At 45.2% G+C, this 23,812-nt stretch overlaps 1 protein-coding gene across 1 annotated transcript in view; it reads right to left on the reverse strand.

Moving 5' to 3' along the window:
• SCAMP2 (secretory carrier membrane protein 2) overlaps positions 1–23,812 on the reverse strand; it is a 52,636-nt gene that overhangs the window by 25,249 nt on the left and 3,575 nt on the right. Inside the window, exons 2-3 of the mRNA XM_033921013.1 lie at positions 9,433–9,513; positions 7,353–7,445 (exon numbers count right to left, since the gene is read on the reverse strand). Coding sequence (XP_033776904.1) covers positions 7,353–7,445; positions 9,433–9,513 — 174 coding nt within the window. The remainder of the gene's footprint in view (positions 1–7,352; positions 7,446–9,432; positions 9,514–23,812) is intronic.

Here is a 23,812-nt window from a genome sequence, read left to right on the forward strand (position 1 = left end):
ACAGGGTGGGGGAATAATACTTCCATGGTATTCCCAACTCCCATTTCTCCAAGGAATAGGAGTTGGTTCCAGGAAAAATTACTGTTAGTTTTTATTATTTATATACCACTTATATCCTAAGTGGTTTTACATTCAGGTACTTTATCATATTTCCCTATCTGTCCCAGCAGGCTCAAACTCTATCTAGTGTACCTGGGGTAATGGGGGGATTAAGTGACTTTCCCAGGGTCAAAGGAGAAGAAAGGGATTTGAACCCACACCCTCAGGGTGCTGAGGCTGTAGCTCTAACCACTGTGGCACACACTCCCAAAGCATCCAAAGCTTAAAACTTTTCTTAAAAGCATAAGAGGTTTTCCCAATGTATTATGAACCAGGGCCGTGCAGTAGGAAGCAATTTTGGGTGGTTGGAGTAGGTAAAAACGTACCGACTCCAGTTTTAAAATAAAAGCTTACATTATAATAAATATCCAAGTATAAAATGATACATTTACTATAAATAAAAGTTTAGATCCAAGACAAAGAGATATAGCACAGTTACTTACCGTAACAGGTGTTATCCAGGGACAGCAGGCATATATTCTCACATGTGGGGTGACGTCATCTACGGAGCCCCGGCGCGGACAGCTTTTCAAGCAAACTTGCTAGAAGTTTCAAGTTTGCACACTGCACCACGCATGTGCGTGCCTTCTGCCCACTAGAGGGCGCATCCCACCTCGTGGTCCTCAGTTCCATAACTAGCTTAGAAGCCATCCCCGGGGAGGTGGGCGGGTTGTGAGAATATATGCCTGCTGTCCCTGGATAACACCTGTTACGGTAAGTAACTGTGCTTTATCCCAGGACAAGCAGGCATGATATTCTCACATGTGGGTGACCTCCAAGCCAAACCAAAAAGGGCAGGTGGGAGGATGGCAAATTTAAGAAAACAGATTTTGTAAAACTGACTGGCCAAACCGGCCGTCATTCCTGGACAGAGTGTCCAGACAGTAGTGAGAGGTGAATGTATGAACCGAAGACCAAGTGGCAGCCTTACATATGTCTTCCATCGGGGTGGAACGGAGGAAGGCTATCGAAGCTGCCATTGCTCGGACCTTGTGCCCCGTGACTCGACCCGGGGGAGGAAGGCCAGCCTGAGTATAGCAAAGGGAAATGCACGCCGCCAACCAGTTAGACAGAGTGCGCTTGGAAACTGGGTGCCCTAATCGATTGGGATCGAAGGACAAGAATAATTGCGGGACCTTCCGATGGGACTTGGTGCGTTGAAGGTAAAATGCCAACGCCCTCTTACAGTCAAGCGTGTGAAGCGCCGTCTCGCCAGGATGGGAGTGGGGCTTAGGGAAGAACACAGGAAGGACAATGGACTGATTGAGGTGGAAATCAGAAACAACCTTCGGGACGAACTTAGGATGGGTGCGGAGGACCACCTTGTCATGATGGAATACGGTGAAGGGTGGGTCCGCAACCAAGGCTTGTAGTTCCCCAATCCGCCTAGCGGAGGTGAGGGCAATCAGAAACACCACCTTCCAAGTCAGAAATTTCAAGAGGGACTTGTTGAGTGGCTCAAAGGGTGGTTTCATCAGTTGAGCTAAAACCACATTCAAATTCCATACGACTGGGGGAGGTTTGAGCGGGGGACAAACCCTGAGTAATCCTTTCATGAAGCGTGTCACCAAGGGATGGAGAGACAGAGGGCGTCCATCCAGGTGTTGGTGGAAGGCGGAAATCGCACTAAGATGGACACGCACCGAAGTGGTTTTCAGGCCAGAGCGCGACAAATGGAATAAGTAGTCCAGAACCGAGGGTACCGGGGCCGATACCGGGTCCAGGAGGAAAGATGAGCACCAGGTGGAAAACCTGGTCCATTTCTGCGAATAGCAAAGCCTCGTCGAGATCTTGCGGGAGGCTTCCAGCACTTCCCTCACTGATTGAGACAGGTCCGGGGGGGTCAGGGAACAAGAAACCAAGCTGTCAGGTGCAATGACTGCAGATTGGGATGTAACATGGATCCTTGATTCTGAGATAGCAGAGAAGGACAGACAGGCAGAAGAAGGGGTTCCCTGGCGCTGAGTTGGAGCAGTAGGGAGAACCAGTTCTGACGCGGCCACCGAGGAGCTATGAGAATCATCGTGGCCGTGGACGATCTGAGATGTACCAACGTTCGCATGATCAGAGGGAAAGGAGGGAATGCATAGAGGAACTTCCCGTCCCAATCGAGAAGGAAGGCATCCGCCTCCAGACGATCCCGCGAGTACATCCGAGAGCAATACAGTGGTAGTTTGTGTGTCTCCGGAGAGGCGAACAGATCTACCTGTGGCGTTCCCCAGCGAGCGAAGACCTCGTGCAGAACTGCTGAGTGTAGAGTCCACTCGTGGGGTTGCAGGAGTCGACTGAGTTTGTCCGCCAGACAATTCAGTTCCCCCTGGATGTAGACCGCCCGGAGGAAGATGTTCCGGGAGGCCGCCCACTCCCAGAGGCGAAGGGCCTCGGAGCAGAGGGGCCACGACCCCGTTCCCCCCTGTTTGTTCACATAGTACATTGCTACTTGGTTGTCCGTGCGGACGAGGACCACCTGGTCCTGTACTACGTGAACGAAGGCTCGAAGTGCTAGGAAGATGGCCCGAAGCTCTAGCACGTTGATGTGACAGCGACGGTCCTCTGCCGACCACAGGCCCTGTGTGCGAAGACCGTCGAGGTGGGCTCCCCACGCGTAGTCCGAGGAGTCCGTGGTCAGGACCTTGCGAAATGGGGGAGTGCGAAACATTAGTCCCGTGGACAGATTTGAAGAGTCTGTCCACCAACTTAGCGATTTCCGCAAAAGCGGAGTCACCGAAATGAGGCGCGACTCCGGATCGCACTCCTGGCGCCATTGTGATGCGAGTGTATACTGAGGGATCCTCAGATGCAGCCTCGCAAATGGCGTGACGTGTACCGTCGAGGCCATATGGCCGAGCAGCATCATCATGCGCTTGGCCGACACCCTTGGTAGTTGAGAGACCTGGCGGCTCATCCGTACCAAGACTTCCAACCGTTGGGTCGGAAGGTAGGAGCGCAGGCGCACCGTGTCCAGCACCGCACCTATGAATTGAAGAGACTGAGCCGGCCTCAACTGAGACTTTGGAAAGTTTATCTCGAATCCGAGGGTTTGCAGGAAGGCAATAGACTGTCGGGTCGCTGAGATAACCTCCTCCCTGGTCGGGGCTTTGATGAGCCAGTCGTCCAGGTAAGGGAACACATGGAGCCCGCGAGACCTCAGGGCTGCCGCCACTACTACCATGCACTTCGTGAATACTCGTGGGGACGCGGCCAGGCCGAAGGGCAGGACTCTGTACTGGAGGTGTAGGTCTCCCACCTGGAATCGTAAGAATTTTCGGCAGGTGGGGTGCACCGGGACATGGGTATATGCTTCCTTCAAGTCGAGGGAGCACATCCAGTCCCCTTCCTCCAAAAGAGGATACAAGACCGGGAGAGATAGCATTCGAAATTTCTCCCTGGCCAGGCATTTGTTGAGCTTCCTGAGGTCGAGTATGGGGCGCATGTCCCCGGTCTTTTTTGGGACCAAAAAGTAACGGGAGTAAAATCCCGTCCCCCACTGGTCCTTGGGGACCGGCTCGACCGCCCGAAGCTTCAGGAGAGCTTTGGCTTCGGTCAGAAGGGTCGGTAGTTGCGACCGGTTGCACAAGGCTAAATTTGGGGGACTGTCCGGTGGCGAGGACACAAAATTGAGCGAGTAGCCTTCGGAGACGATCCGGAGCACCCAAGCGTCTGAGGTAATCGCGGTCCATGCCTTCCGGAAGGACCGAAGACGCCCCCCGATGGGAAGGGGTTCTGGTGAAGGTGCGGAGGGGAACCCGCCCCGTCCGCTCAGCCCGTCAAAAGGAAGGCGCGGGCTTAGAAGGGCCCTGCGCCGGGGCTTGGGTTTGTCCCCCTCTGCCTCGTTGAGACGGACGTCTCGGAGGCGGTCTTGAGAAAGACGGGGTCGACTTCTGGGGGTACCGGCGCGGCGGAGGCCGGAAAGGTTTCTGCGGCGGGGGCCTAGGTTTGGGGCGGACCAGGGATGCTAAAGAGCGTTCCTGTTCCGACAACCGCTTGGTCGCCGCCTCCAAAGACTCGTCAAATAACTCGGACCCCACACAGGGCAGGTCTGCAAGACGTTCCTGCAGGTTTGGGTCCATGTCGAGGGTGCGAAGCCAGGCCAAGCGGCGCATGGCCACTGCGAGGGCCGACACCCTCGAAACCAGCTCAAAGGTGTCGTACACTGAATGGAATAGGTACAACCGCAATTGAGACAGGTTGGACATAAACTTATCGAATCCTGCTCTTTGGGAGTCCGGTAACGAGTTCCGATATTGAGGAAGGTCCTTCACCATCCCACGCAAGTAGGAGGAAAAGGTGAAGGAGTAATTTAGAACTCTGGTGGCCATCAGAGTGTTTGAATAGAGGCGACGGCCAAACTTGTCCAGGGTCCGCCCCTCCCTGCCGGGTGGAACCACCGCAGAAACCCGTGAGGGCTGTGATTTTTTAAGGGCAGATTCCACCAGGAGGGACTGGTGGGAGAGCTGCGCCTTATCAAACCCTTTCGGGGGAATCGTCCTGTACTTTGATTCCATTTTTGACGGGACAGACGTGCCTGTAAGAGGGCTCGACAAGTTCTTCAGCCAGGTCTGCAGGAGGACACTGTTGAGAGGGAGTCTAGGTACCTCTCTAGGGGGAGTGGGAAGGTCCTGTTCCTCTAGAAATTCCTTGGAATATTTGGAACCTACCATCAGGTCAATCCCCAGGGCTTGGGCCATGTCCTGGACAAAAGATGAGAAGGAGGACGGCCTAGCCTGGGGGGACGGGGTTCTCGACCGTCCCGCCGAGGAGCGGGGGGAGGCCTCATGGGAATACTGAGGATTCCTAACCGATCCTGAATCCCAGGATCCTCTCTCCACGGCCCTCGAGGGGGAGGGTGAAATCATCCTCCTAGGGGAGTCCCTGGGGGAGGATCCCGGGGTCCGTGGGGTCCTCTCCCGTTTCCTCGGCGAGGCGGCACGGGAAGACTTTCCCCGGGGTGAGCGGAGGAGCCTCGGATTATCGAGGCGCAACTCCGACACCTGCAGCGCCTCGCCCCCGAACGACGAGGAACGATCGCGCCGAGGCGAGCCTCGGGGTCGCTTAGGCTTCCTCGATCGGCGCCTCGTCCGAGGTCGCCTCGAGGGCGAGGCGTCCGGGGAAGATCCCGAAGCCGAGGAGGAAAGTCGGCGCACTCTGCGGAACTTTTCTTTTGGGCGGACACTGCGCTCAGGAGGCTCCCCCGAGGTCGAGGTCCGGGGCGGGGCCGAGGCCGAGGTGGACGGGGGCCGCAATACCCGAGACCGAGGTCGCCGAGGCCGGGGCTCCCGAGGTCGAGGGAGCCGAGACCGGGGCCTCCGAGGCCGGGGGCGCCCCGGCCGAGGTCGACGCCGCCGGGCCCGCAGCACGCTGCAGCACTTCCAGGGCTCCCGACAGCTCCGATGAGATCAAGGCTCGAAGGAGATCCTGGAAGGCCGGAATCCCCACGAAGGTGGGGAGTTCCGAGTCCGGGGCACACTCCCTGGAGGGCGACCTCGGTCTCGAGTATTCCCTCGGGGTGTGCGGAGTCGAGGTCCGATGCGGGGTCGGGGTCGACCCACCCGCTTTGGCCTGACTCGAGGATGGCTTCTTTGCTGAAGGGGATGGAACAGAGGACTTACCCGAAGTTGGCTTCGATGACGACGGCTTCGAAGATGAGGGCCGAGGCGACGCCGAGGCCCCCGAGGACGCCGAGGCCGAGGTCAAGGCCGGGGCCGAAGCCGAGGCCGACGTCGAGGCCTTGGGCGGCGCGTCGACCGCGAACAATTCCGCCATTCTGGCCTTACGGCGACGGAGGGCCCTGTTCTGGAAGGTAGCACAGCGATCACACGAGGCTGTTGGATGTTCGGGCCCAAGACAGACAATGCACCACCGGTGAGGGTCGGTGATGGAGAGTAGTCTCTCACACCGGCTGCATTTCTTGAATCCCGTAACAGGACGGGACATCGACGAGAAAAAGAAGAAGGCCGGGAACGACCGACGTTCCCCGGCTCAGGCTTCCGGGAGCCCCCGGAGCCCAACGAAAAACAATTATTATTATTTTTTTTTTTTTTTTTTTGTAAAACGGACGAAAAATAAAGCAGCACCGCGATTAATCCGATCAATAAACAAACTAAACGCGGCAGCTAGAAGGCAAAAACACTGGAGCTCAGATCCACAGGGCTTTCTTGCTCCGCGGAAAAATTTGAACTGAGGACCACGAGGTGGGATGCGCCCTCTAGTGGGCAGAAGGCACGCACATGCGTGGTGCAGTGTGCAAACTTGAAACTTCTAGCAAGTTTGCTTGAAAAGCTGTCCGCGCCGGGGCTCCGTAGATGACGTCACCCCACATGTGAGAATATCATGCCTGCTTGTCCTGGGATAAATCATTTTAGATCCTGAACAAAAAATTTAAAGCCTGACTTAGTAAGAGTCAGAGTTGTAGTCGGACAACAGAGGAGTCCATGTTGAAGGTTTGGCATACCAACCCCACAGTCCTAATATGAACATAGCCACTTAGGGGGTAATTTTGGAATTAACTTGAACATGTAGAACACAATGTTTTACAAGCTTAAATAGACATTTAAAATGATTACCTGGAGATATACACATAAGTGGGCACTCAGAAAACATAGCACTATTTGTATTGCTATTACCAGGGGTGGGTTTGGAATTTATGTGCATATTTAATAAATGCACTTTAGTACGTCAGTTCTTATTTGTACTTATACCCAAAGTTGCCCCTGCCTCAAAAGCTTTTGGTTAGGCAATTTTTTTTATATATCTTCAGCCGATCTAGAGTATTTAAGACTCAAATATTTTATCTCACAATACGAGATGTGCAATAATGGAAAATGGGTGCTTCAGTCTTCCTCAACATTTTTAAGGCAAATTTATTTTCTGGCCGCATTTATATTATTTCAGTTTCATCTTAAAGATAGTTTTAAATAGAAAAACTAAAAAGGTTTTGTTAGATAAAATGTTTTAGAGTCTAAAATATCCTAGATTGGGTGAAGATAATATACCTATTATAGTGGTCTAGATCCAGTAAATGTTTCCATTTAAATGCTCCTCAGAATTCAATTCTTTTTGGTAGACTATTTTATACACAGGTACATAGATGTAATACATGTGCCTATGTGCTGTCACAGCTTCAACCCAGGCACCCTGTTATACAGTACCTTACACATGATTTTCTATGCATTGCTTCTAGTTTGGGGGAGTATGGGGTTTGAGGAACAATAATGGAAGAACAGTGGCTTGGCAATCATTTTAGGATACAATACCTTTGGACTGGGTTCTACCGAGGGCTGCAGGACAGCAGGCTGTGAGGGTGTTGTGGGCTCTGTTGCTGGCATAGTAGTCCGAGGTGGGTTTGTCTAGACAAATAAAGAAAAGTCTTACTAAAGTGTTACCTATTTCTTTCTGTTTGTTAGTGACTGTCTGGATTCCAATAGTGAGAAAATATTGCAGGTCCTTGGTGGATATGGATACATTTTAAGGCTCATCACTTATGGGACCTGCTTCCATTGAAACCTCAAGTGAAGAGTGATGTCTCTCCTCATATGACCTACTCTTAATAAGACAGGGAATGCTCTGCATAAGATCTGCTTTCCACAGAAAGAGTTGCTACTATTGGGTTTTTGTCAGGTATTTGTGACCTGGATTGACCACAGTGGAAACGGGAAACTGGGCTAGATGGACCATTGGTCTGAGCCATTATGGCTATTCTTTTGTTCTTAAGTTGAGATCATTATTCAGCATTGTAGGTAAAGACCAATGGTGTAAATCCTGCACACACAGCCCTGACAGTACAGGGAAACCGCCATTTGCAGCTGATCCCCTCACTCTGGGGTTTATAATATGAAGTTCTGCTACTAATGGGAAACTTATCTATCAAGATCTGTTGCTTGGGGGGAGGGTGCTTCTCAAAAGGAAGCATAATTGAGTTGCTGTATAAGAGGTATTGGGGGGAGGGAAGTTCCTGCCATCTATGAAGAACTAAGCACTGAGCTACATTCATATGCCAGGAAGATAAGGAAAGGATTCCTGTAGGACTCATACAATCATTCTTCATTATAAAATTCACCCTCTGCCCCAAGAAGGCTTGTATCCACATCCTACATTAAAAAGACAAAAAGGGCTTATTAAGTCTGCCCATCCATGCAATCTACCCATTAGAGATTCTATGTACATATCCCAAGCTTTTTTGAATTTACAGTTTTCATCTCTTACCACCTCCAATGGGAGGCTGTTCCACTAATTCACCACCTACAGTAACCAAGCCAGTGGAAGTCAGGCTGTTTAACTGCAGCAGCACCAAATGCATCCAAGACCTGCAGCTCTAAGATGCAGATCTGGCTTATTCTTCCAAAAGTACATCCACTGCCTGGGTTGAAGATCATGGATGTATGAGATTTACTGCTTATGCTTTAAATTAAGTTTCTACTCCTCTTCCACAGAAGACTGTTTCACAGATTATCCTCATATTACCCATTGCCTCTGAAGGGTTCCTATAATCCAGATCTTAGAAGGCATTGTATGTATGAGGACTGATTGACAAGTAATGAGACTGCCTCTGTTTTTCTTTCCAAGAAGTCGATGCGGCAACACTGTGCTGGTTCTCGTGAAGCTCATACACTGACATTTATGAATATGCAGTTGGACTGCCATAGTCTTCACTGTTGGGTCACAGCGAGAGGAAGAGCTTCGTACATTTCGTCATGGCAGATGAAGAAGACATGTCTGTGACTGAATTGTGCTAAACTTGAGATACTACTGTATAAAGAATTAAAACAAAAGGAATAAAAGGTAATACCTTTTTTTATTGGACAAACAGTGCATTGCTCGATTAGCTTCCTCAGATCAGAAATAGGCAAATGTTGACAACCGTCAGTATATGTAAGTGAAACATCAAAGTGTTTCAGTGACTGTCTCAAAGAGCAATAATGAAACTACTGAAATTTCCAACACTGAAAAAATAACTGGGCGGAAAGAAGCTCTCTTCAGACGATGAAGTAAAAAACATTGACAGCCACAGTGCTAAAGGTGATGTCGCAAAACAATCTACTGTGCATCTTTGAATTGTTTATGTATTGAATGTGAAAGATACTATTTTGAAAAAGAAAAAAATATGTTCAGATCCTGTGGAGTCATCTGATTCTTAATTTAAAAAAAAAAATCCAGTCTCATTACTTTTCAATCAGCCCTCATATATTTGAAATCTGGACAAAATTTAAGGAGCTCCTGCTAACGGTACAAAAGGGGAGAGCTGTTTTCTGAGGCAAGTAACAGTTGGTTGGATAAAGAACTGTGGTCATTGAGGAAAATCACTACCTCTCTAAAGTAACCTTTTAAGGAACATACCAGCCGGGAGCTCTCCGTGAATGGATTGAATTCTTCTAAGTTGTTCTGGTTGGCATTGGTCAATTGTGTCACTGAAGGATCCTGGCAAGGGAAAAGGGAAAAGCCATTATATCCAAATCACAGACACAGTTCTCCAAAGTAATACCTTTTGCACAATTTTATCTACCTTTATACTAGTGGTCTCAAACTCAAACCCTTTGCAGGGCCACATTTTGGATTTGTAGGTATTTGGAGGGCCTCAGAAAAAAATAGTTAATGTCTTATTAAAGAAATGACAATTTTGCATGAGGCAAAAAAAACCACAACTCTTTATAGTTTATAAATCTTTCCTTTTGGCTAAGTCTTTATAATAATATTGTCATTTATAGCTAAAGAGACATATGATCAAGAAACTGTTTTATTTTACTTTTGTGATTATGATAAACATACCGAGGGCCTCAAAATAGAACCTGGTGGGACGCGAGTTTGAGACCACTGCTCTATACCCCATGGTACATGCATACAAACATAAATGTATGTATGCATGCATTTGAATTTGGTTCATACTTTTCAGTTGTAGCACAAGGTAAATTACATTCAGGTACAGTAGATGTGTTTTACGAGAGCTTAGAGACTTCTCATTTCTTTGGATAGAATCATTAAAATACTCCAACCTTGGAGAAGGCAGAACCTGTAATGTCTGCTTGAAAGGCATCAAGATCCTTCCTGACCCAATGCATCTTAAAAGAATGTCCACAAAAACTCAGTAATAAAATTGTACCTTGCACAGGGTGAGCAGAGGAAAAAATAAAAAGACAAAAAGATTTTGCTGTCAGTAAGGAGGTCTATGACAAAGTTAAATTGACAAATCTATCTAAAACATTAAGAAAACAACTGAAATGAAAAAAGATGAAGCTGTACCATTCTTTCTGACAAGTTATCATGTCGTGTGGCTGGGCAAAAAGATTTCACACATCCTGATTTTCTTCTTAAAGGTTTTTTTTTAACAATAATATTTATTCTAGTGAAGCCACAATTCTCAAGCAAATCTGTTGAATGCCACTTATATACACACAGGACTCTGACTGCTTTACTCAATGTCTGCCCTAAAATTTTTAATCATTAAATCAGGCAACAAGCACTTTTTCCCCAGAATCTTTTGGTTTATAACAGCAAATAAAGTCAGAAAACACAACTGGGAAAAAAATCATGTTAAACTGAAATATAAAAAGGAAAATGGAAATCTTCTCAGATCACAATATAGGGGCTCTCTTACTAAAACTTAGTGCACAATACCAGAAATTAGTGCATGTTAAATGCTAAGAAGCCCATAGGCATAAAATTGGCTTCTTTTTTTTTTTTTTTAAACATATTTTTATTGAAAGTGAAAAAAGGTCACAACCAGAGTCAGGTAAGATACAAAACAGAAATGCAAATCCGCCAAACATCACAGATAAACAGCAAATATAGGAAGAACAGCAACTCCCCCGAGCTTGACCTCCCATAAACACAGCGGAACAAGGCGGCACTACGGGGCATAGCAGTTAACATCCAAAAATGGCACAATAACAAGAAAGTACGAAAGAACAAAGAGCTATTGTCGCAACCCTTCACCATTTTGTGTTTAAATGTCCCCAAAGGGGACCAATCACTGCACTCTTCACCGCACTAGCATCCGCAACCAATCCAAAGCAAAGCACAGAACAAGCACTCGTCCAGACACACCAACCCCCCCCCATCCCATCCCCAAGGGACCTCCAGATGCGAGGCCCAACAGAAAGCGTAAACCGGATCAAAGGGGAGAAGAGAGAAAGGAAGGAAGAAGAGAGAAAAAGAAGAGAGAAGGAAGAAGTGAGAAAGAAGGAAAAAAAAAAGAAGAAAAAGAGAAAGAAAAGAAGAACAAAGAGTGTGGATGTGCCAGTGGACCCCCCAGCCTGCGCAATCCCTCAGACCATGACCATCGCCCTCAATCACTCCCACAAGCAAATATACTGCCTCATGTCCAGGTTCGAAGAGCTAGCATAAGACCGAATCTCAAAGCGGGCCATCTCTAGAAGTCTACTCCTCCACTGAGGCGCCGGAGGTGGAACCTCCGACGCCCAATAAGTCAAGATCAGCTTCTTAACAAGAAGGGTAGCATTATAAAAGAAACGGCACTGAGGGACAGCGAACCCCTGATCCCGGAGGGAGATCTGCAAACTCAGGAGGAGAAATCCATAATCCCACTCCACTGTGCGGCGAAAGGCGCACTCCAGAAGGGGGAGTACCTCCCCCCAAATACGCAATGTGGAACATTCCAGGAAGGAGGGTAGGTAAGTACCGGCCCGACACTTGCAAAAATTGGCTTCTTAGTATTTGGTAAAAGGGCCCTTAATGTGTCAAGTCCACATTAATTCGGGGAGGGAAAAGAAGAAACATGCATATTCAATGGGGAAATCCTGAAAACCCGACTGGATTGCGGCCCTCGAGGAAGGACTTTGATACCCCTGTCCTAGACTGACTGTCAGCACACGGTAGATTTTTGCAGTTGGCTAACCTGTCTTTGCATATAGCATATTAAGATGTACAATTTAAGAACATAAGAATAGCCATACCAGATCAGCCCAGTGGTCCACTGTTTCCACTGTGGCCAATCCAAGTATCTGGCAGAAACCCAAACTTGCAAAATTCCATGCTACCAATCCCAAGGCAAGCAGTGGCTTCCCCCATGTCTGTCTCAATAGTAGGAACTTGTCCAAACCTTTTATAAACTCAGCCACATCCTCTGGCAATGAGTTGTATTTATTTAACACACATATCCCGCATATCCAGACAATCTCTGCAGGTTACAAAAATACAAAAAAGGAAAATAAGGAGGAACTGGAGAAAAAAATCCACAAATACAAAAACTTTATATCCTCCAGTTAAACGCTGAAGCTGAAAGCTCAAATCTCAGCTATTTTATGTCTAAAAGCATACAGTTGAAATGCATTTGTGGTTACAAGAATACACGCACAAATTAATAAACAAGCAACAAATTTTGCCTAAAACAAAACCAATAAAAACCCTAAAATCATAAAATACAACAGTAATAAAACTAGTGATTTAACAACTCAACTAATCAGACTACCACTTCAAAAAGCTTTCTGGAAAAAATAAGCTGAAATTTCAATGACTTCTGAAAAAGCTTAACTATTCTTCGAGTGAAAAAATATTTCCTCCTATTTGTTTTAAAAGTATTTCCATGTAATTTCATTGAGTGGACCCTTAGGGCTCCTTTTACAAAGCCGTATTAGGGCCTTAACGCAAGGAATAGCGCAAGCCGCTACCGCCTCCTTTTGAGCAGACGGTAGATTTTCAGCTAGCATGCACTATAGCGCACGCTAATCCGGTGCGTGCGTTAAAGACGCTAGCGCACCTTTGTAAAAGGAGCCCTAGGTCTTTGTAATTTCTGAAAGAGTAAAAAAAAAAAAAAAAAATGATTCACTTTTACCTATTCTACCCCTTCCCCTCTCTTCCTCATTAATTGTTTGTAATGCACGACTGTTGACCTCTATTCTATATATTATTGAGCTCCTTTCCATTTTTACCTTTCTGGCCCTCTTTTACAAAGCTCTATAAATAAAAAACTTGAATTAGTTCAAAACTGGCTCAACGCAAACAAATTAGCATTAAACATAAATAAAACAAAGCCATGATTTTTAATTGGAAAAATGATATAGTCCTGAAGATGCCATTGGTCCTTAATAATAACACAATAGAAATTGTCCCCAACTTTAAAATTCTAGGGGTTATAATCGACGATAAATTAATATTTCATGACCATATCAATAATATAGTTAAAACTTGCTTCTATAAACTGCGTTTAGTACGATCAATCGCCAAATTTCTCGAACCTAAATCACGTAACATTTTGATCCATTCGCTAGTTATAGCTAAAATAGATTACTGTAATTCTTTACTACTCAACATTTCTCAAAGAGAAAAGCGACGTCTTCAAATTATCCAAAATACTGCTATCAACCTGATTTATAATGCTAGAAAATATGATCATGTTACGCCTCTATTTATCGACGCTCATTGGCTTCCCATCAGTCATCGCATTCTGTTTAAGGTCATGCTGCTTATATTTAAAACCTTAGTCTACAACGAACCCCAATTTATAGCAAGAATGCTAATCCCTCATAACCCTGCACGTTCACTCAGATCATCTTCTCAAAATCTATTAGCTATACCTTCTCTGAAAACAATAGGTACAAGAAGTTCTGATATGTTTTCTGTAATTGGTCCACAATGGTGGAACTCTCTGCCACAACACATTAAAAACGAAAAAGATCTCCTCTCTTTTAAAAAATCCTTAAAAACACACCTTTTTAAAGATGCTTTTAATACTTAATTTTTTTAGACTTTCATATTACTTTTAATTTTTTAACTACCCTGTTTCCTTTTGATTTTTCCTTATTTGTTTTTTTCGATATAAAAGATGTAACTTTTGCCCTCCTTCCCCTCCAGCTAACGTTTGTCTTGTCTTAAATTCAATGTTAATGAATTTGTATTTTTATAATCTTATTTTCTTTCATAATTATGTACATCGCTTTGTAAACCGATTCAGCAATTCATCAAATATTAATAAACCTTGAACCTCATGATAAATGCCCGGAAGTCAGAAAAATGCTTTATGTGCTTGAAAGTGAAGAGTCATGAGCTACTACTGAAGAATGTGTGATTTGAATCTAAAATCAATCCCCCTAAAAAATTCTCTCTTTTTTGCAATATATACAACCGTTCCCATGGGGCAGCTGCTGCCAGCATGCATGTCAGAAAACCTCTGTCTCCTGCCCCTAGGGTTCCTATACAAAAAAACCAAAACACTATCTTAAAAAGGCAACAGTCAAAGACAGTGGTGCATATGCTTAGTCCTCCTTATTCGGCTCACTGTCACTAAGGGCTCAAAACCTGCCGTCATCACAGTGTTTACTCCTCCCTCTCAGCCAGGGGCCCCATCGGCAGCATACGTTGCAATTTGGGCTTACTGAAGAATCAATACAGTAAAACATCAAGAGGATGTAATGCAGACTGAAACCATAGGCTTTCCAAATTGTTTTACATTTTTTGTACACATGAAGATTTCAAAAACTGGAAGGCAGATCAGAAAGGGCAAACCGTGAAGGGAAAGTACTTTCTAGACCTATGGGAAGGAAGCCAACTAGTGAGGCACAACCCTCGTAATACTAAAAGAGCACAGAGGTTCACGGTGTCAACAGCTGACCAAGCTGAGCAGCACCAAGGCGGTGGCAAATCCTGGAGGGAGCCAAGAGCACAGAACAGCTGCAGTGTGACAGAAACTCGCTGTGTCCCTGACCCAGCCTAGAAAGATCAATGCACAGCAACCCAGTCCCAACAACGCTCTACCCCACATCCACTCCCCTCAGACTTTCTGCTGCCAGAGAACTCTTTTTAATGAGGAAGGCTGCAGGGAGCAGCAGGCACGCCCTTCAGCACTAACTGGTTGCACCAGTACATAAGTAACTAAGGTATGAGGATGCCAAGAACCTGAATGCTCGATATGGAGTGAAAGGAAAGGTAGAGTGTGCTATGCTAAGAACTCTTTTATTTCCTCTTCCGCCACCTGGTAGGAAAAGAAAGAAATCCTACCTGTATGGCAGGAATGTATAAAAGGCAATATGTTATTGCTTTGGTTAACCAAATGGAAATTAAGTGCCCTGAGGTTTTGCTAGTACTGTATGTACTCGTATTGCAAGACATTGCTTGTTTAGAAGTCACTACACTCTTGAAGTGGCAGAGAGAACAACCATCGGTTCAGTTCTGATGTTGTGATGTATGTACTTGTATTGCAAGACATTGCTTGTATATCAAGTTAAAATGTAATAAAATGTTTTGCTTGTCTTGCAAAACACTTGCAAACCAAGTTACTTGCAATCCAAGGTTCTACTGTACTAAGATTCTATACCAAAGTGAACAAGAATGATGAAAACTCACAATAAAGAACCAAATTCAGAAGGAGGTTAGCTATTAATAGTCCTCTAAGATAAGACTCATATTTTGATATTCATGTTCCAGAGAGGAATGAAGAGGCCACTATTGGTAAGATCGCAAAGAGAAGCAAGATTCCATCCTACCGCTTTGCCTTCCAGGGTGCTTCTCAACGTCCACAGTGCCAAATGGATGGTCCTCAGCTCCATTCTGTTTTTAGACCATTTCCTCTGTGAGGGAAACCATCATCCCTGGACTAGGTGACACTTGCAATGGCCTCCCCAGCCATACAGGCTGGCCTCTGTCATCAGAATCACCCAGGAGGAGATGTAAAGAGGTAGGCCTTTGGCCAGTGACTTCAGCTATAGCCACCAACGCAACCTGCATTCCACTTTCTCTGTTCAGCCCAGATATTTATTGGCCTTCTCACTATTTCTCACAATTTGATCGTTTTCTCCAGCTGACCGACTGGGGATCTGATGCGAGGAGACAGTTGATTCCAATAGCTTGGTAGGAAGTGGAAGTAGGAACAGTGTCTGGCACTCTGGATATATAAAACACACACTTACACACCTCTTTGTTCGGGATCCAAAGTTAAATTTTTTTTTTTTTAAATTCTAGATCTAAAGTACTGTAAATATAAGACCTAATATCAGTAGGAGTTGAAAGTTTATTCAATTTCTATACCGTTCTCACAGGGGAGCTCAGAACAGTTTACATGCATTTATTCAGGTACTCAAGCAGTTTTCCCTCTCTCTCCCGGTGGGCTCACAATCTATCTAACATACCTGGGGCAATGGGAGGATTAAGTGGCCTTCCCAGGATCACAAGGAGCAGCATGGGTTTGAACCTACAGCCTCAGGATGCTGAGGCTGTAGCTTTAGCCACTGTGCCACAGCCCTGGTTACTTACACAAGTTTCAACCCCCCTCCCCCCCCACGTGCTCAAAAGTAGAATTGTTTAAATAAACAGTGCTAAATGTGCAGCATATATATCCCTTCTTTGTTGCTACAAATATTCAGATTAATTTGATTAACTTTGCATGCAGTCAAATTAAATGTATGGAGTACAAAATCTGATAAAACAAACTCAACTACGTACTCAGTCAGCTGGTTACTCCGGTCATATTAACACAGATTTAAGACTTGTGAGTAGGAGTATAGATCACAGGTTTCTTGACAGACCCTTCCAGCTTCAGGAAGTGTTGCTGGCAATACAGAAATTGAGACCCTGCACCGCGCCGGGACCAGATGGTTATTCTCCTGAGTTTTTTAAGATCTTATCTCTTTCCATAGGGGGGCTCTCTTTTGGATTATTATCGGTCCATTCAGACACAGCGCACGTTTCCACGTTATTCTAATGAAGCCCTGATTACTTTGATCCCAAAGCCGTCTAAACCGCCCACTGATATCAAATCATACCGACCTATATCGTTGCTGAATGTTGATATAAAACTTTTTGCTCGTGTTTTGGCCGATAGGTTGGCTCCCTTGTTGCCTTCTATTATTGTCCCTAAACAGGTGGGTTTTGTCCGGTCTCGTCATTCGGTATTAAATGTTCGACGGGTTCTTCTTGCGTTTTCGCGTGCACAGCAAGAGAGGTTGCCTGGCCTGTTAGTCGGGCTGGATGCTGCAAAAGCCTTTGATAAGGTTCATTGGCATTACTTGTTCAGGGTATTACAATATATGGGGGTGCCTGACAGTTATTTAGCATCCCTACAAGCGCTCTATTCCGGACCTACCGCCTCCGTGTTAGTTAATGGTGTGCGCTCTCCCTCTTTTTCTATAGGTAGGGGAACGCGGCAAGGTTGTCCGTTGTCCCCTCTTCTTTTTCTTTTATATTTGGATCCTCTGCTGCGCACGCTACAGAAGGATGATGAGATTACGGGATTGCCTGAAGGCTCCTCTCAGCTACGGGTATTGGCCTTTGCTGACGATCTTTTGCTTACTTTTGGTGACCCCCAACGCTCGTTGTTTCGGGCTTTGGAACTCTTAGATGAATTTCATCTTTATTCGGGTTTGGTCCTTAATAAGCAAAAGTCTCTAGCACTTCCTACATTCATTGAGGTACAACGCACTTGGGGTGGAGGGTTTCCTTTGACTTGGGCTCCCTCTTCTTTAGTCTATTTAGGGGTGGTTATTCCACAGGACCTGAAGGGACTTTATGATGCTAACGTTTTGCCCCTACTCCGTCGTACTGCATCCACGTTACATAACTGGCGAACATTTCCCCTCTCACTTTCTGGACGCATAGCTCTTTACAACATGATGATACTCCCACAATGGCTCTTCATCTTACAAATGCTCCCCATTATGTTGACCACACAACACTTATCTCAACACAGGTCTCATCTTTCCGCTTATTTGTGGCAGGGTAAAAGGGCTAGAATATCGCTAGCTAAGCTAATGCTTCCAACCACTCAAGGGGGGTTAGGTTTATTGTATGTATCTAGGTTTAATTTGGCTTGTCAATTGCGACATATCCATGACTGGTTTTGTAATACAACCTATTTTTCCTTGCCTGTTGTTGAATGTTTTCATTTGCAGCCATACCACTTTAGTTATCTCCTTCACTCTCCTCGTTTGCCTGAGTTACCTCTGTTGCAGTGTCATCCCTTCTTGCTTGCTATGCGCACGGCCTGGAGAAAACTGTGCAGAATATTGAAGATCTCCTCCTCTGCTACTCCTTACCTCCCCATTGTGGGTAATGGCGACTTCCTACATGGGCTGGATTCTCCATCGTTCCGGCGCTGGTCGGGTGCCGGCCTCCAGTATGTGTCCCAGGTGGTGACGCGTGCTGGTCTTCCTGTCTCCTTTGCTGAACTTCAACGGACGTTTCGCCTCCTACCTACAGACTGGTTGGCCTATCGTCAATTGCAACATTACTTGCGGGCCTTAACCCCGGTGGTGATGTCGGTGGACATACAAGACCAGTTGCAGGAGGCCTTGTCCCTCACGGCTCAGGAACCCGTCCCTTTGAAATATTACCACAAGTTTTTACAAGAACGTGCTGGTGCACTGGATTTTGCTGTGCTGGCTCGGAAGTGGTCGGATGACCTTCAGTTACCCATATCCGAGGACATGCTGCGTAAAGGTATCCGTTTGGGGACAACTGCCACTCTGTCCTCTGTTGAAAGGGAGCGAAATTACAAATTCCTGTTGCGTGCCTTTTATACGCCTAAGAGAGCCCATGTGATGGGAATCAGTCTGGGACATTGCTGTGGTAAATGCGCACACCCAATGGCTTCCTTTGGACATATGTTCTGGACTTGTCCGCTTGTGTCTTCTTTTTGGATTCAGTTGGTGTCCTCTGTGGCGCAGTTATGGCATTGCTCCTGGAGACTACATCCAAGTTTTCTTTTTACCCTACAAATTCGTTTTCATCCGCCTAGACCGGGCTGTGCAGCTTTTCTTCGGAAAACCATACTGCTGGGCCACAAATATATCCTGTTACAGTGGCTTTCCTCTCAGCCTCCTACCATTTCTCAATGGAGAGCTTTAATGTTGCATCAAATGTTGCTGGAACGCAGAGATATTGTGGACTTCTCCTCTAAAGCGGGACGCTTGTTCTGTCAATGTTGGCAGTTATTTAGTCTTACCTTCACTCCTTATGTTCAGAAGAAAATTTGGGATTCGTAATATGTTCCTTTTGGTTTTTGTTTATTACAATTTTCATTTTCTTTGGTTGCCGCTGCTGCTGCCCGGGGAGGGTGGGGGGTGGGTGGTTGGGGATGGGGATGGGGAGATTGGCTGTGGTTTATGCCTGTAAAATTGTTTCTGGAACTGCTGTTTCTTGTTACTTGTGATGTTTAATAAAAATGATTTAAACATAGATCACAGGTTCACACAATTTAGTTACTGGGAGGGGGAGGGAATATATATTATATATCAAATCAATCATTCAATGCTACATCTCACACTTCATGAAAGGCACCTAATTTCTAAATGCTTTGGATAAACCAGTGAATATTTCAGCAACTTGAAAACTGTTACTACCGCTCACAGATTTCACACTTGTTCTAATTTGACCCAGGGCTGCATTACTTTCATTGCTTATTGGCCTTTATTTGGCTAAGATCCAATTCCTTCTTGCTCTTTTAGCTCAAATGGGCAACTTGTACAATATAGGGCTAATACCCCGCCACCATAACAACCATGGCTGATGCAGAAGGATTAAACTACCAAATTAAAAAAAAAACCCAGATAAGACACAGTCATTTACATTTTGTGACTCTGGGTGATTCTGTTCTGTAGATGGGAAACACTAGCAGACAAAGTTGTTAAAAATATGTGAATCACAGATCATGAGACTGAAGAACAGGTGTTTTGACAGATTAAGAATTTTCAACTCTATTCTCTTTCATTGTGGCTTGTATTTGCTCTATCATTGTATATGAAATTTCTTTCAAAACATTTCCCTTTCACAACCCCTCTAAGCTCTCTACTCGTCCCCACATCCCCCTTGAGCTTCCTGAATGATCTTGTCTTTACCTTTTGTCCTTGATCTTCCCAATCCAAGATTCTCCATGAACAATCCATTGAATTTTACTGACTAGTTAAAAGGTTAGCCAAAACAAGGAAAGCAACTGTGGAACTGATGATCTTCATAAAGTCTTTATTAGCTAATTGTAGTATACATTATGCAATACATAGGCAACACAGTAAAAGAATTGTGGTATGGACCCAACAAGGCTCGTGTTTCGGTCACAAAAGACCTTCTTCCGGGGTCCGTTGTTGCTGTAAACCACAGAGAATGGATTGCAATATACCATGCTGCCGCAGCAGTTGCCAAACTAGCGAAAACGCCGGGTAGCAAGATCATCAGTTCCACAGTTGCTTTCCTTGTGGAACTTTTTGGTGGATCGTTATTTGTTCTCTGCTCTAGTTAAAAGGTTACCCAGCATCCTAATGCTTACTATTCAATACTGAACTTGCAGTTGTGAAACAAATGACCAAATCACTCTTGTCTCATAAGAAGAAACATGGCAAAACCGATTCTCATTACAAATGAAGGGCAGGAGAACACTTCCTGATTTGGAAATGTGAAAGAAGGGTATGATAAAACACTCACCTAATATGTTTCTGAATACTGGGTTTTGTTTTATGGAGTCTCTCACAGATCTCCACTCCCTCCCATTCTATTCTATGTACATTTCTCCTTTGGTATTCGTGGGGGTTAGGTGCAGAGCCGGACCTGAAGTGTGAAAATCGCGAATAACTTCTTGGCCGGCTCTGACCCACCCCCGCCTCCCTCCTGTGTCCCCGGAACCTTACCTAGTGGTCTAGCAGTGAAGCGGGGCAGGACCGATCTTCCTATGCTCCTGCCCCGTGCAGAGCCGTCATCAGAATGGCTGCCGGAAGTTCCCGTTGTAGTCTCGAGACTCCCGGCAGCCATTCTGATGACGGCTCTGCACGGGGCAGGAGCATAGGAAGATCGCTCCTGCCCCACTTGACCACCAGGTAAGGTTCTGAGGAGGCTTGGACGGCTTAAAAATAGGCAAAAAATGAAAAATAGGTTGTTTGTAAAAAAAAATATAAAATAAAATATCTCGAATAACCGAATCTGCGGATACTGAAATCACGGATCTGGAGGGAGAAGAGTATTTTTTTTTTTTAGTTCCATGGGTAAAGAACTTAGGGGTCCTTTTACTAAGGAGCACTAGCTGTTTTAGCATACACTAAACGCTAATGCTCCATAGACTATAATGGACGCATTAGCATTTAGCATGCGCTAATATTTAGTGTGCCTTTGTAAAAGGACCCCTTAGTTTGATGTGTCTGAATTATTACATTTATGCAGACCACACACAAATCATTGCTGTTACCAATACAGTGGGGGAGACATTTTTTTAAAGCACAAGGGTTCGATGCAAAGTAGCAACAACTGGGATGGAAACTGCTGAATCTTGCATTGCCTCAAACCTACAGCTATTGTTATTCTAAGCTAAGTAATACATTTTTTCTGATACTTTTTCTGATATATTGGCATTTGTTTGGTGGTACGGGAATATAGAGTGAGATGATGGTCCCGGCGCTACCTTTGTTCGAACCTTTTGAGCACATGGGTATGATCTGAGCACTTTATGCACATAAACTGCCTTATTTATAGTGTTCTTTATATTATTTATTTTTGATCATAGTCTCTGTGGTTTGGAATGTGATTGCATTTATAGTACATGTAATGAACGCCCTGATTTAAGAAAATACTATTACAATGCCATCTTTTCTGTGGTACCTGACTGACCTATTTATGAGACCCATCATAGTTGCTAGGAAAAAGAGCTGCATGATTCAAGATAGAAAATTATGTCTTACTTGAGCTTTCTGTGACCCAAGGCATTAGTCCAATTCAATGGCTCCCAAACCTGTCCTGGGATACCCTAGACAGACACATTTTCCGCACACCCACACTGAATATGCATGAGAGACTTTTTGTAAGAAGTAGAAGCAGTGCATGCAAATCAAGCTCATGTTTAAAAATATTGCTTTGTGAAAAGCTAAAATTGGTTTACAATATCTAAAAAATAATAAAATACAAAAAGAAAAGAATTATGGGCTCCTTTTATTAAGCCCCGCTAGCGGGGTTAACGTGCGCGTCTTTTCGCACGTCTTTTCATTGCGCTGGCCTAAAAACTACCGCCTGCTCAAGAGGAGGCGGTAGCGGCTAGCGCAGCCAGCGGTTTAGCGTGCGGTATTATGCACATTAAACCGCTAGCGCGTCTTTGTAAAAGGAGCCCTATGTTTGCTGTGATAGGTTTTGCCATACTATGCTTGCTATGCTATGTCTCACCATGCCATGTTTTGTCATATTATGTTTTAACATGCTTTGTTAACTATGTTTTGCCACCTTTGTCAGACAATGTTTGCTATGTTATCTTTTACCATACTATGTCCGACAGTATGGCACAGTGATTAAAGCTACAGCCTCAGCACCCTGAGGTTGTGGGTTCAAACCCACACTGCTCCTTATGACCCTGGACAAGTCAATCCCCCCATTGCCACAGGTACATTAGATAGACTGTGAGCCCGCCAGGACAGACAGGGAAATATGCTCGAGTACCTGAATAAATTCATGTAAACCGTTCTGATCTCCCCTGGGAGAACGGCATTAGAAAATTAATTCATTAAATAAACAAACAAAAAAGTCAGATAGGAGAGAATACATTCTTATAGCTAAATGCAGATATCCAGAAAACTGGACTGGTAGGGGTTCCATCAGGCCAGATCTGGGAACCAATGATCCAATTTAAGATTTAATACATATACAGAAATGCCATATTGTTGGATTCTGTAAAAGGTGCCCTGGGCAAGTCACTGAGGGCTAGATTCTCAAAACTTAAGGTTGCCTTTAATGCAGTCACTAAACTGGTTCTAGCCAGTTTAGTGTGCAAATATTTTAGCGGCAAATTATTAAAAACGTCTTACCGTGGTCTTTTCCGAGTTTTCTAGCAGTCTCCGATACTGCCACGCCAATGCAGTACCATGAGGTCATTAATATTAAAATGAGTGTGCCGAGCAATTCTCTATCATTGCAGAGTGATTCTCTAACCTTGTTGAGCCACATCTGCGGCTAAAATTTACCGACAGGTCTGAGCTGTCGTAGCCTTACTTTCTGATCAGTGCCTTGAGCGCCGATTGACTCAAGCACTGACAGGTGCCCCTCTGGCTGGGCTTCCTGATTAAGGTAGGCAGTAGCGGGGATGTCGTCAGGGGGACAGAGGAGGTAGCAGGGGGAGGGTAGAGTCAGGGGATTGTGCGAGCGCAGCGGGAGAGAGTGGGCATCTCTCCTGCTGCCAGGGGTTGATGTGTGGAGGTTGTGTGAGCGTGGCGGGAGAGAGTGGGCATCTCTCCGGCCAATCTTTGATTTGTTGTTTGTTTTTTAAATATGTGAGTGTATTCTGTGCATGTGCTGATTGCTACCTCCGGCGACTATCTCAAGTAAATTTAGCAAGCCTATGCTCCATGAACCTCATGTGCATGCGCTGTTTTTGGAGAATGACTCGACTTTTTAAAATTGTTACAAGAACGGCTTCGAAAGCGGTTTTTACTGTGAAGCTTTGAGAACATTCCCCTCAATCCTCCATTGCCCCAGGTATGTTAGAAAGATTGTGAATCTACTGGGACAGATGGGGAAAATGCTTGAGTACCTGATTGTTAACCACTTAGATAACTTTGATAGGCAGTATATAAATACCTAAAATAAATAAATACTGGAAAATACATGTGAAAGATTATTGTACCTGAATCAATTACCTTTACTCTAAAGGTGATTTGGAGGGTTAAGCTATTTGGAGCCCTGTATTGATCTATTCTCTACAGGTTAAATGTTTGCTTCTTATGCTTGATGCTGGTCTTATTCTTACCCCAAGTTTTTGGAACTAATGGTTAATGTCTCAGCCTCTTCTTTTTTGGCACATAGTATGATCATG

Source organism: Geotrypetes seraphini, chromosome 14 (assembly GCF_902459505.1).
Source record: "Geotrypetes seraphini chromosome 14, aGeoSer1.1, whole genome shotgun sequence".
NCBI classification, from domain to species: Eukaryota; Metazoa; Chordata; class Amphibia; order Gymnophiona; family Dermophiidae; genus Geotrypetes; species Geotrypetes seraphini.